Genomic DNA, 14,463 nt, shown 5'->3' with positions numbered 1-14,463 from the left:
TAAGAGACCGGGAAACTCAATGTTGTTAATGTTTTTTTTCAGTCCTTGAGTTTTCTTCATATTCTTTAGATTTAACTTCTTTTTTTTTTCCTTCAATATAATCAGTGGTGTGTTTAGCTGACTTTCTAAAATAACTCCAAATATATCCCCTCTGTTTTGATTTTTTAAAAATTTCTTTTGTTTTACAAAATCACTAGCTATTTGTTTCTTGAGTCGCTGTGTCTCTCAGGGAGACTTCTGCCAACTAACCTCAGATCAGGGTGTGTGCCAGTCAGTAACATAAACTGCATGAGTCATGCCAGTGAGCGGGAACCCTCTGTAACTGTTGGGAGGTTCCCAGGGAGTGACTCGCTGTGGTGCTGCTGAACTGAATACAAAGCTGAGTAGGAGTGCCAGCCCCCAAGGGCTTTACAGTCTCCTTACTCAAGTTTTATTCCATGATCTTGCCACATGAAATATGTCTTTCATTGTAGCATTTAATATTTATGTTAATGGCTCTTGCCACTTATTTATGACACAAAATATATAAGAGCCACAGAATGGTGAAACGTGTTGGAAGGGCTTAAGACAGTTTCTTTACAACATTGCCATTTATGCTCTTCTTGTTTTCTCCTTTTATTGTTGGTAGAAATAGAATTAAGCCAAGTCAGTGCTATGTGAATGTTGGAATATGTGCTACCCCTTGAGGTCAGTTTTCTAGATTGTCTTGTACCGTGATCTGAAATGGCAATATCGCTTCCACATTTTGATTTCCCCCCACTTTGCTCTTCAGCACACTAGCCTGCCAGTCCCTAACACTGCTTCATGATGACTGAACAAATAACAGCACTGTTTTTCAAGAATATTCACCTTCCTGTTGGGCGCAGTGGCGCATACCTATAATTGCAGCAACTTGGGAGGCTGAGGCAGGAGGATCACAAGTTCAAAGCCAGTGTCAGCAACTCAGTAAGGCCCTAAGCAACTTAGTGAGATCCTGTCTCAAAATAAAAAAAATATTAAAAAGGACTGGGGATATGGCTCAGTGGTTAAATGCCCCTGGATTCAATCCCCAGTACCAAGGCAGGGAAAAAAAAGAATATTCACCTTCCTAGTTAATTCCTAAGCAACCTTCTGAGCTCAGTTCCACAGTCACTTTTCAAAGAAGCCTTTCTTGATCCCCAGACCAGGCGTGGTCTCTCTGTTAAATATACTTATGGCACCTTAAACTTCTACCATGACATTTATTCTTGTCCTATGTAAGCAACTGAGTGATTCTTTGTTTGAATTTCCTGGTAAAAAGTATGTTTATCAGGGCAAAGATGCACTGTCTCTGTTCACAGCTCTGTCCCAAGAAACAGACAAAGATTGCTTTATAAATATTGGCTGAAATCATTGAGGATGTGACCATAAATGTGGACTGCTTAAGTAGAGTGGGGAATGGCAGCCTTGGAAAGTGACACAGGAGGGGACCTGAAGAGGGTAGCAAGCCAGCCCAAGTTTAATGTTGAAGGTTAGTAGATGCTGTGCTGGGGGAGTGGCTCAGTGGTAGAGCATGTGCAGTCACTGCTGGCACACAGCTTTGTGGGAACCAGTGGCTGATTTGTAGGACCCTTAATAGGAGAAAGGAGTTTTTCACTACTTCTTTCTTTATTTTCCACTATTGGGGATTAAACCTAGGGGTACACCATCACTGAACTATATCCCCAGGCCTTTTTATTTTTTTATTTTGAGACAGCATCTCATTAAGCTGTCCAAGCTGGCCTTAAACTTGGAATCTTTCCCTTATGCCTCAGCCTCCCCAGTAGCTGGTGTTATAGGTGTGTGTCATTATGCCCAGATTCTTCTATATTTTTTTAATGCTGTACTCTTATTGTGGTATTGACCCAGGATTTGCTGAATTTCTGGGGGTTTTCTTTTCTTTTTTAAATATATTTTTTTAGTTGTAGATGGACACAATACCTTTATTTTGTTTATTTTTATTTGGTGCTGGGATCGAACCCAGTGCCTCATGCATGCTTGACATGCACTCTACCACTGAGCCACAACTCTGGCCCAGGGATTTTTATTTTCTTAATGTTTAAATTTTTTTTTGCAGGGCTGGGAGCTAACCCAAGGCCTCACACATGCTAGGCAAGTATCTTACTACTGAGCTATGTCCCCTGCCTTTTCTGTTTGCAGATAGGATCTCACTGTGTTGCCCAGGCTGTCTTCTAACTTGCATTCCTTCTGCTTCAGTCTCCCAAGAAACTGGTATTAAGGCGCATGGCACCATGCCTGGTTTGAATTTCTGTTTATTGGAGAAATTTTGGTAAGCGTATTAGGTTCCTGAAGGCTAGGCCAAATCCTACAATTGAAAGGTAAAGAAATAGGCTCAAGTGATATTTTAGATCCTCTGTAGGTCAGAAGTTTTTATCTGATTATATGTATCAGGGTAAGTACAAGGAAGGGGAAAGACATTGGCTTTGTTTCTTGCTTTTAAAGAAGCCGTTGGGCATGGCAGCACAAGCTTCTTATCCCAGCTATTCAGGAGGCTGAAGCAGGAGGGTTACAAGTTCAAGACCAACCTGTGCAACTTAGTGAGATCCTGTCTCAAAAAATAAAAAGGGCTGGGGTGAGGGGCTGGAGTTGTGTGGCTCAATGGTAGAGCACTTGCTTAGCATGTGTGAGTCACTGGGTTCAAGTCTCAGCACCACGTATAAATAAATGAATAAAGGTCCATTAACAACTAAAAAAAAAATTTTAAAAAGGGCTTCGGGTGTAGCTTAGTGGTCCAGTGCTCATATGCAAGGTCCTAGGTTCAATCCTTAGAGAGAAAGAGAGAAATATGTAGAACAAGTTTTCAAAGGCCTTTTCGTTTGTTGTTTTGGGGTGTGCACACATTGTAGTATTTCAAAAAGAGTATCTTTGAGGATGGAATCTGATCTAAAATTTCACAATGTATGTCATATAATTGTGATGCAGTGTGTTTAGTTTAAAAAATCAAAGAGAAGCTGTTCAGAAAGCCCCATCTAATTAAATCATGCTTTGAAATTATATTTTAGCCTCTAATTTGTTTTCTCTCATGGCAGATCTTTAGTATAGTCTCTGATGTTTACAGAGTCTCAAAACTTTGTTTCCTTCTTTTTTAGGAAAACAGGAAATCATTTTCACAACTTTATTAGTTGGCAAGACCTAAGAGCAATTGAACTTGTAAAATCCTGGAATAATTCTCTTATAATGAAGGTAATCTTATGTGATTTGGATGTTATTGTTTTTTCCTATAACTATCTCTTAACTGTGGACTTAATTTCATAACTTCCTTCGTTTGTTGCTTTAGGATATTAAGAGTACACAAACAGTTCTTCAAACCAGTAAAGTTTAATAATGGTCACCCAAAATTATACATGGTAGACTTAAGTACTTAATAGTTGCACCTTGGGAAGTCTTGAGGAGGTTGGGGGGACCACAGTTTTACCTGTTAGTGGGAATTTGTGTTTCTATCCTTGAGAAATGGAAAAGACACAGACTAGATAGAATGAAATATCCAAATTTCATCATCGTTGTAATAAAGTAAAGAATGGATACTGAGATAATAGCTGGCAGCCTGCCACAAACTCTTCACTTTATGCCTGGAAGTAGTAGGCCATCAGTCAGTGACAGTGCTATTGCTGGTGGTGGCAGCAGCAATAGCATCAACACTAGCTGCAATCGTGTTATTTCTCTGAAATCTCCCTCCCTCCTCACTGTGAGATTACTGAGTCAAAGGGTCAGGTGTTTTCCACTTCTTCAAACATGGTCAAACCTGTGGTGTTTGATGTTCCAATTAATATTCCATATTAATTATTTTAAGATTTCTAATGCCTCATGATCAAATGCCTTCTCAGCTACTATGCTGGCACCAGACAGTGCATATATTGTGTGTATATATGTGTGTATATATATTTTACATATATTTAAATGCATCTTGTCATAATAATTTGTTTTTTTTTAAAGAGAGAGAGAGAGAGAGAGAGAATTTTTTAATATTTATTTTTCAGTACTTGGTGGACACAACATCTTTGTTTGTATGTGGTGCTGAGGATCGAACCCGGGCTGCACTCATACCAGGCGAGCGCGCTACCGCTTGAGCCACATCCCCAGCCCCCATAATAATTTGTGAGACTGAATATTGAGAGTTTCTGTGTATTGGAAAGAAATGTTAGTTAAAGGAGTTGAAAGTGATTTTAAGGAAATATCTTGAACCCTGAAATGTATAATTTAAAATAAAATCATTTAGGGCAGAGGATGCAGCTTAGTTGTAGAGTGCCTTCCCTAATATTTTGTAAAGCCCTGAGTTCCATTCTGGCACTGTAAAAAATTAAATAAGTAAATACATAAATTTTACTTTGTAATTTTATGGCTTAATGTATAATTTTGGGGGGTACTGGGGATTGATGAACATTAGTTTTTTTAATATTTATTTTTTAGCAGGATACAATATCTTTATTTTATTTATTTATTTTTATGTGGTGCTGAGGATTGAACCCAGGGCCTCCCACGTGCTAGGCGAGTGCTCTGCCACTGAGCCACAACCCTAGCCCCTGAACCAGTAGATTTTAATAATCTACCAAGGGGCTGGAATCGTGGCTCAGTGGTAGAGTGCTTTCCTAGCACGGGCAGGACCCGGGTTCGATCCTCAGCACCACATAAAAATAAAGGCATTGTGTTGTGTCCATCTACACCTAAAAAATAAATATTAAAAAAAAGTTTAATAGTCCACCAAATACTACTTAAGAGAGATATTTGAAACTTTTATTCCTTTGAAAATTAGTTGTGACCACAGAAACATTTTACTTCTACAGTATGAACTCCAAATGTCAAATTTTGATGTAAAACTAAGACCTCATGTGTAACATTGAGCATTAAAAGCGCTGTATATACCTGAAACTGAACATGTGCTTGATGAAAGTTTTGGTTCTTCTTAGTGGAAAATGCACCAAAAAGCAGACTGGCACCGTTGAGCCTGCCCTGCTGCAGGCATGTCCTAGCTGTGGAGGAACTCCTCCCTGCCGTCACTCTTCCTAGGGCTCATGGTTTTGGGATTGAGGCTGTGGGAGCTGTTTCTACTGCATTTGTCAGAGCTGGCACCATGGTCATTAGTTTGGCCATCGCTAGCTCCAAGGAATAGGAAGTAATTGAGACATGGAGTCATCTCCTCAGCCGTGTCTTCCTCCAGCCTGCTCAGCCACCCAGGCCTTCTCTCATTGTTCTTAGTGATCACTGCGTAATTTCTCTGCCCTAGCATAAAATCCCAACTCCTCAACATGGTTTGGCCCTGTCCACTTTGCAGACCCCTTTGTCCATCTTTGCCCGTCTGCTTTTGTTCTTGTAGCTCTTTTTTTTTTTTTTGTACTGAGGATTGAATCCAGGGGCACTCAACTACTGAGCCATATCCCCAGCCTTTTTTTTCTATTTTATTTAGAGACAGGGTCTCACTGAGTAGCTTAGGGCTTTGCCAAGTTGCAGAGGCTGGCTCTGAACTTGTGCTCCTCCTACCTCAGCCTCCTTAGCCTCTAGGATTACAGGTGCATACTGTTCATGTAGCTCACCATGAGTTCTCCCATCATGATTGGATGTCTGGATCCTTCTGGTGATTTAGGGACCCACCCATGTGTCAGCCCCTCTGGGAACCCTTCCCTGCCCTTGTGAAAAGCCCTCTCTACCCCAGTCTTTCACATTTCCCTTTGTTTCTTGCACCAAACTTATTAAATTTCAGAATGTCTCCTCCAACATTTATCAGTTCCTTGTGGTGACATGTGTTATTTTAAAAATATTTTTAAAGTTGTAATTGGACACAATACCTTTATTTTATTTGTTTATATTCGGAGCTGAGGGTCGAACCCAGGGCCTCCCATGTGCTAGATGAGCGCTGTACTACTGAGCCACAATCCCAGCCCCGTGACATGCGTCTTTTAAATTGAAATTTTAATTAATGTAATCATAGATTCAGGTGCTTTTATAAGAAAAATTGCAGAAGTCCCTTATATACTGTATAGTTTCTCCTAATGATAACATTTTTCTAAACTATAGTACGTCACAGTCTGGATATTAACATTAATATCATCCATAGATCTTATCTAGATTTCTCCAGTTTTACTTGTACTCATTTGTGTGCCTATGTTATATTCTATACAGTTTTCCATCTGTGCAGGTTCCAGGTATCTGCTGCTGTATGCAAAATACTGAACAGCCTGGGCCTGGCCTATAATTCCAATGACTCAATAGACTGAGGCAGGAAGACTGTAAGTTTAACACCAGCCTCAGCAACTTAGCAAGACCTGTCACAAACTAGAAAAATAAAAAGGCCTGGGATATGGCTTAGTGATAAATTGTACCTGCTTTCAATTCCTGGTACACACACTCACAAAAAGATACTGAACATATCCATCACTACAATGATCTCTCTTCCCCCCGCCTCCAAGGTACTAAGGATTGAACCCAGGGCCTTTAAGCACTGGGCCATATCCCCAGCATGTTTTTATTTTGAGACAGGGTCTCTTCTGAGTTGCTTAGGGACTCAGCCTCCCCAGTGATGGGACTATAGAAATGCACCACTGTGCATGGCTATAATGATCTTTCTCTTTAAAAAAGAATTTAAGGGCTGGGGATGTGGCTCAAGCGGTAGCGCGCTTGCCTGCCACGCGTGCGGCCCGGGTTTGATCCTCAGCACCACATACAAACAAAGATGTTGTGTCCGTCGAAAACTAAAAAAAATTAAATATTAAAATTCTCTAAAAAAATTTTAAAAAAAAGAATTTAACCTTTATTTATTTATTTTTTTGTGGTGCTGAGGATTGAACCCAGTGCCTCATCCTTACTAGGCAAGTGCTCCACCACTAAGCTACAACCCCAGCCCCTACAATGATCTCTTATGTTGCCTTTTAATTAACTGTGATCTACCTCTTCTCTACATACTCCTCACTCTCTTCCATCATTATCTCTTGGCAACCACTAATCAGTCCTCTATTTAAAAAAATGTTTTTATTTAAAAAATGTTCTATACATGGGATCATACTTTTTTTCTATACATGAGATCATACTTTTTTACCTTTGGGATTGGCTTGTTTCCTGGAGATCCGTACAAGTTGATGTATTAGCAGCTCTTTCTTTTTCATTGCTGGAATGTATTCAGTGGTACAGATGTGCCACAGTTTATCTAACCACTCACCTGTTGAAGGACATCTGTGCTAACTCCAGTTTTTACCTATTATAAATAAAGCTGTTATGAGCATTCTTTGTATAGAACTTCATGTAAATAAAACCACATCCCAAAAGCACTACTGGTGAGTTATCTGGTACTTGTGTGTTTTATTTTTTAAGAAACTGCCAAACCTGTTTCCAAGAATGATTTTATTATTTATATTACCACCAGTAATAAATGAGTTTTAAGACACTTTTTTTTTTTTCTGGTACTGGGAATCGAACCCAGGGATGCTTTACCACTAAACTATATTTCCAGCCCTTTTTATTTTTTTTATTTTGAGAAAGAATCTTGCTAAGTTGCTTAGGCCTTGCTAAATTGCTGAGGCTGATCTTGGACTTGTGATCCTCCTTAGTCTCCTGAGTCACTGGTATTACAGGTTTATGCCACTGGTATATGCCACTGCGCCTGGCCATTGTTTTCATATTTTAACACATTTGAAATTGGGATACATATCTTTGTGGCACATTAAATGATTACTCATTTTACATTCTGTCTTCTTAGGTTATCTAACTTGTTGGTTTGAATACTTATTTGTCTTTCTTCTCACTAGAATAGCAGTTTTCACAGGGCAGAGATTCTGGCTGTCTCATTTTTTTTTTTTCCAAGGCCTAACACAGTCCATATATATAGAATAGAAGGCCCCCAACAATTACTTGTTAGATGTAAATGAAGTTGTTCATTGTTCAGGTGTTGACTCAAAGTACAGGTGCTGGAGCTCTTAATACTTTGTATCCACACCCCCAATGAGTCAGCATTTTTAACAAAGATCCTCAAAGTATCCTAAATCCAATTTTTAATAATAAGGTACATTGTGCCAGTCTGGGGTGCACTCCTATAATCCCAGCTACTTTGGAGGCTGAGACAGGAAGATGGTAAATTCAAGGCCAGCCTGGGCAACTTTCACAACCTTGTCTCAGAATAAAAAAATTTTAAAAAGAACTGGGGGTGTAGCTCAGTGGTAGAGCACTCACCTAGCATGAGTGATGCCCTGGATTCCATTCAGGATGCTTATGATGAAGAACTTACTTAAGTTTGAATCATTTCTTAAAATATAACAAAAGGAATATAGGCCGTCACTTTAAATACTTTTTTAAGCTTTTAATAAGTTCTTAGATCATTAGGTAAGAATAGATAGTATTAAATCAAATCATAAACATCCAAGTATTAATTATTTAAAATATAGGGAAATTTGGTTCTGGGGATATAGCTCAGTTGGTAGAGTGCTTGCCTTGCAAGCACAAGGCCCTGGTTTCAGTCCCCAGCACCACATACACACACATAAAAAAAAATTGACAAATCTTACTGTATGTTAATTGTACCTCAATAAAAATTGACACAAAAATTGATATTAAAAAAAGTATATAGGGAAATTTCCTTCTGAGTTAGTAATAACTTGATTTCTAATAAAAAAAAGAGGAAGAGCCACTAGGAGTTCATTCTTACTGATGAGATTCAGGTTTCTTAGGGTTTTGATTTACAGAGGCAACCTGAAGCTGAAATACAAGATAATGGATATTGTAAAAATATATGGAATAAGAGCCTTCAAAATCAAAGATTGGTCAAGAGTTTTATGTAGATTGTGTTACAATTTGAATAGCAGTGAATTAACTAAACAGATAGACCTCAAACAAAATTTAAGTATACCTAAGCCTAATGAAATAAGAACTCTACCAATACAGCCTCTTCCCTAGATTCTATTCCTTCACTTCCATATAAAACTAAATAGAAAGATAAAAAGAGTTGTAGGCTTTTGTATGTTTTTTTTTTGTTGTTGTTGTTGTTAGTTGTAGTTGGACACAATATATTTATTTTATTTATTTATTTTTATGTGGTGCTGAGGTTCGAACCCAGGGCCTCACACATGCTACGCAAGCACTTTACCTCTGAGCCACAACCCCAGCCCCTTATTTATTGATTTATTTAGCTATTTATTTATTAAAGATGGGGTCTCATGGGCTGGGGTTGTGGCTCAGCAGTAGAGCGCTTACCTCGCTCCTGTGAGGCCCCTGGGTTCAATCCTCAGCACTACATAAAAATAAATAAATAAAATAAAGGTATTGTGTTCAACTACAACTAAAAAATAAATATTAAAAAAAAGGTGGGGTCTCACTATGTTGCCCACGCTGACCTCAAACTCCTGGGCTCAAGTAATCCTCCTGTCTGAGCCTCCCATGTGGCTGGGCATGCCATGCTCTGTTCTAGATTTTCTTTCTTTCTTTTTTTTTTTTTTAAAGAGAGAGAGAGAGAGAGAGAGAGAGAGAGAGAGAGAGAGAATTTTTAATATTTTTTAGTTCTCGGCGGACACAACATCTTTGTATGTGGTGCTGAGGATGGAACCTGGGCTGCATGCACACATACCGGGCGAGCTACTGCTTGAGCCACATCCCTAGCCCCTAGATTTTCTTAAGTGCTGAGAACAACTTCCTAAGTAGTTCAATGACTTGTTTGTTATTGGGTTTGTTAGCATATGTATAAATTGATAAAGAAACATCAAATACCTTCAGTGGGTTTTCTTAAACTCCTTTCTTTTCAATAGCTCCTGCACAGTTCCTGCCGAGTGCTGCACTTCTTCACTAGAAGTAAGCGTCTCCTAGCAGCCAGCCGGTTCACCTTCACCACCCAGCAGGCTTCTTTGCGTTTGGCCTGGATTTTGCAGAACCTGACAGAGGTAGGGAAAAGGTTTTGTGTGTAGAAATGTGAGAAAGACCGGGGAAGGGAAAATCCAAGAAATAAAACTAGTAATTCAATTATTTGAGGGAATATGAAGCCCTACCACTATTGAAATGGAAGATAAGTCATATTTACTTGGTATGGTTTTTAAAACCTTTTTGTTGTGTACACATGTAGAAAGGTGGACGAATCACAGGTTTACACAGGGTGGTACTTAGTAGAGCAACGACTGTGTGGCACCACCTGGATCAAGAACTGTACCACTGTGTAATTTCATATTGTATATGAAGTTTTTACATTTTTATCATTTATGTGTGTATTCTTCAGTACCATACTTTAATTTTGCCTGAATATTTTTGCTTTTTGGTTTTTGGTACTAGGCATTGAACCCAGGGACATTTTACCAGTGAGCCATATGCCTTGCCCTTTTTATTTTTTATTTGACATAGGTCCTCACTAAGTTGCTGCAGCTGGCCTCGAACTTACAGTCCTCCAGCCTTAGTCTCCTAGTGTGCATCACTGTGCCCAGTTTGCCTGAAAATTTTTAAAAAAAATTTTTTTTTAGTTGTTAATGACCTTTATTTTATTTCTATGTGGTGCTGAGAATCGAACCCAGTGCCTCACACATTCTAGGCAAGTGCTCTACCACTGAGCCACAACCCCAGCCCCTTGCCTGAATATTTTTGAACTATATAAATTGAATTGTATGGTGTGTAACATATTAGTAAAATATGCCTGTGTGTGTAAAATAGTTTGCTAATATTTTCAATATTACTTATTGTTCAGTATATGGTTTTACTACAGTTTTTAAAAAATCTATTCTGTTCATATACATTTGGATTATTTTCAAGTTTGGGCTATAATGAATATATCAGGGGCTGGGGATATGGCTCATGCGGTAGCGCGCTCCCCTGGTATGCGTGCGGCACGGGTTCGATCCTCAGCACCACATACAAGCAAAGATGTTGTGTCCGCCAAAAACTAAAAAGTAGATATTAAAAAATTCTCTCTCTCTCTCTCAAAAAAAAATGAATATATCAGTGTACATGTAAGCATTGTCTATATGTAGAAATGGAATATTTAGGGCATGAATGTATATATATATATCTTCAATGATTGTGGATAATTTCAAAACACATTTCTAAAGTGTTCACCCACTATCGTGATGGGAGGACTTTTTATTTGATTGACCTTCATAAATGCTATTGGACTTTTTAATTTTAGCATTCTTGTGGGTAAGTACGGACCTCATTGCAATATTTGACTGAGTAAAAAAATAAGATCTAGGGTTGGGGGTAAAGCTAGTGGGCTCAAGGTTCCTGAGTTCAATCCCCTGTACCCCATCTCCAAATCCAGCTAAATGCTGTCTACTGGGGATATACTTTAGATTTCAAAAATAAAAATAATTGGGTAGAAAAGCCATATCATGGAGTGAGCCGATATAGTGACATACACTTGTAATTCCAGCAATGTGGGAGGCTGAGATAGAAGGATTGCAAGTTCGAGGCCAGCCTTAGCAACTTAGTGAGGCCCTGTCTCAAAATAAAATAAAAAAGACCCTGGGGTATAGCTCAGTGGTAAGGCACTAATGATACCAAAAAAAAAAAAAAAAAAAATGCAGTGGTTATCCTGGTATCAGATAGAATAGCCTTTAAAACAAAAAATGAAAATTACAAGAGACAAAGAGAGAATTTTATAATGATAAGAAAGTTAATCCATCAGGATTAAAAAACAATTTTATAATTGTATATGCATCCAATAACAGAGCCCCGAATACATGAAGCAAAATTGACAGAATTAAAAAGGAAAATAGACAATTGAAAGGGAATAGTTGAAGACTACAATATCCTATTGTCTTTCTTTTTTAAAAAAATATTTTTTATAGCAGATGGACACGATATCAAAATTAGGGTCAAAATTAGGAGATACTTTGAAATGAATGAAAATGATGATACAATATATCAAAACTATGGGATGCAGGCAAAGCAGTTTTTATAAATTTATAGCAAGGCTATATTAAGAATTTTTTCTTGGGCTGGGGATGTGGCTCAAGCGGTATCGCGCTCGCCTGGTATGTGTGCGACCCGGGTTCGATCCTCAGCACCACATACCAACAAAGATGTTGTGTCCGCCGAGAACTAAAAAATAAATATTAAAAATTCTTTCTCTCTCTCTCTCTCTCTCTCACTCTCTCTCTCTCTCTCTCTCTCTCCTCTCTCACTCTCTCTAAAAAAAAAAAAAAAAAAAAGAATTTTTTCTTTTTTTTTTTCCTTCTCAGTATTGGGAATTGAATCCAGGGTCACTACCACTGAGCTATGGCCCCACCCCTTTTTATTTTTTATTTTTAAGCAGGGTCTAGCCAAGTTAGTTGCTAAGGCTGGTGTTAAACTTTCAATCCTCCTGCCTCAGCCTCCCAAGTCACTGGGATTATAGGAGTATACCACCACACCCATTTAAGAATATAGTTAAAAAGAAAAAAAAATTAACTCAACCTAACTTTCTATGAAAAGATAAGCAAACTAAACCCAAAGCAAGAAAAGAAAAAATTAAGATTTAGAATAGAAATTAATAAAATACTTAACAAAAAAATGAAAAAAAATCGTTAAAACCAGAAGTTGGTTCTTTGAAAAGACTAGCTACACAGACAAAAAAGAAAGCAAACCAAAATAAATAAAACCATGAATGAAAAAGGGGACATTAATAATTGTGATTTCACAAAAAGCCTTAATGGGCAACACTATGAACAAGTTAGGTCACTATTAAAAAATGGAAATTTTCCTAGAAATATACAAACTACTCAAAAATAAAAAATAAACAATCTGAATAAATCTTAGCAAGTAAAATGTTTGAATTAGTAAGTAATAGATTCTCACCTGGAAAATCCCAGGTCTAGATAGCTTCATTGGTGAAATCTACCAAAAGCTTAAAGAAGAATTTTGACCAATTCTTCCAAAAATAGAAGAGAATGGAACACTTTTCAGCTCATTAGGCCAGTATTACCCTGACACCAAAATCAAAGACATCACAAAATTGCAGACCAATATCCCTTATGAATATAGATGCAAAAATCCTCAACAAAATTTTAGCAAGTCAAATCTAGCAACAAATAAAAACAATTATATACTGTGACCAAGTAGGAGTTATTGTAGGAATGCAAGGTTGATTTAGCACTTGAAAATTGACTAATGTAATATACCAAATTAGTAGAATAAGGGATAGAAAATACATGAGCATGTCAGTAGATGTAGAAAACCCTACAAAGTAGGAATAAAGGGTGACTTATTAGGGCCAACTGGGCATGGTGGCACATGCCTGTAATCCCAGCATCTCGGGAGCTGAGATAAGAGGACCTGATTGAGAGTTCAAAGCCAGCCTCAGCAAAAGTGAAGTGCTAAGCAACTCAGTGAGATCTTGTCTCTAAATAAAATACGGAATAGGGCTGGGAGTGTGGCTCAGTGTCAAGTGCCACTGAGTCCAGTCCCTCGTACCAAAAAAAAAAAAAGGGTGACTACTTCTACCTGATCTGTGGAGACCCTATAGCAAACACTATACTTAATGGTAAAAGACTGAGTGCTTTCCCTGTAAGTTCAGAAATGAGATAAGGATATCCATGCTCATCACTTTTAATTAACATTTTACTGGAGGTTATAAGTTGGAGCAGTTACACAGTTAAGCAATGAAATAAAATGCAGCTAGTTTGGAAAGGAAGGAGTGAAAGTATCTCTGTGATCCAGATGACATGATTGTCTATATAGATAGTCTTAAGAAATCTCTGAGAAAATGATTACAACTAATAAGTTCAGCAGAGTTGCAGGGTATAAAATCAATATACAAAAATCAATTTCTATATACTAGCAATGAGTTAGAAATTCATTGAAATAAAGGAAACAGTTCTATTTATGATAGTGTCAAAAAGAATAAAATATGGGCTGGGCATGTACCTCAGTTGGTAAAGTGCTTACCTCACATGCACAAGGCCATGGGTTCAATCCCCAGCACCACCAAAAAAAAAAAGGTGTGCATGGAACAAACTACCTAGGAATCCAGCTGGGTGCAGTGGTACACACCTGTAATTCCAGCAGCTCAGGAGGCTGAGACAGGAGGATTGCGAGTTCAAAGCCAGCTTCAGCAAAAGCGAGGTGCTAAGAACTCAGTGAAACCTTGTCTCTAAATAAAATACAAAAGAGGGCTGGGGATGTGGCTCAGTGGTCAAGAGTCCCTGAGTTCAATCCCTGATGCCCCCCAAAAAAACAACAGGAACAACAACAAAAAACTTAGAAATCCATTTAACAAAAGAGCTGCAAAACTTACAGAAACTACAAAATGTTGTTTGCAATCAATGGAGGCTGAAATAAAGGTAAAGATATCCTCTGGCTGGGGATGTAGCTCAGTTCGTAGTGTTTGCCTCACATGCACCCTGGGTTTTATCCCCAGCATCATTAAGAAAAAAAAAAAAAAAGATTACAGTGATCTTCAGTATTTTCCACAGGAAAATCCATAGCTTTTTAAAAAAATTTTAGCACACAAGCTGATCCTAAAATTCATATAGAAATTTGAGAACCCATAATAGTAAAAACAATTTGAAAAAAGAA

The 14,463-nt window shown here is 38.0% G+C and overlaps 1 protein-coding gene across 1 annotated transcript in view; it reads left to right on the top strand.

Annotated features, from left to right (window-relative positions):
- The window catches only part of Gk5 (glycerol kinase 5), an 80,507-nt gene that overhangs the window by 17,434 nt on the left and 48,610 nt on the right, over positions 1-14,463 (top strand). Inside the window, exons 4-5 of the mRNA XM_026385054.2 lie at positions 3,108-3,201; positions 9,738-9,869. Of these exons, the coding sequence (XP_026240839.2) occupies positions 3,108-3,201; positions 9,738-9,869 (226 nt within the window). The remainder of the gene's footprint in view (positions 1-3,107; positions 3,202-9,737; positions 9,870-14,463) is intronic.

This window comes from Urocitellus parryii, chromosome 2 (assembly GCF_045843805.1).
Source record: "Urocitellus parryii isolate mUroPar1 chromosome 2, mUroPar1.hap1, whole genome shotgun sequence".
Taxonomy (NCBI): Eukaryota; Metazoa; Chordata; class Mammalia; order Rodentia; family Sciuridae; genus Urocitellus; species Urocitellus parryii.
The sequence above is the reverse complement of the archived record's forward strand: the minus strand, read 5'-3'. Positions and strand labels throughout refer to the sequence as shown.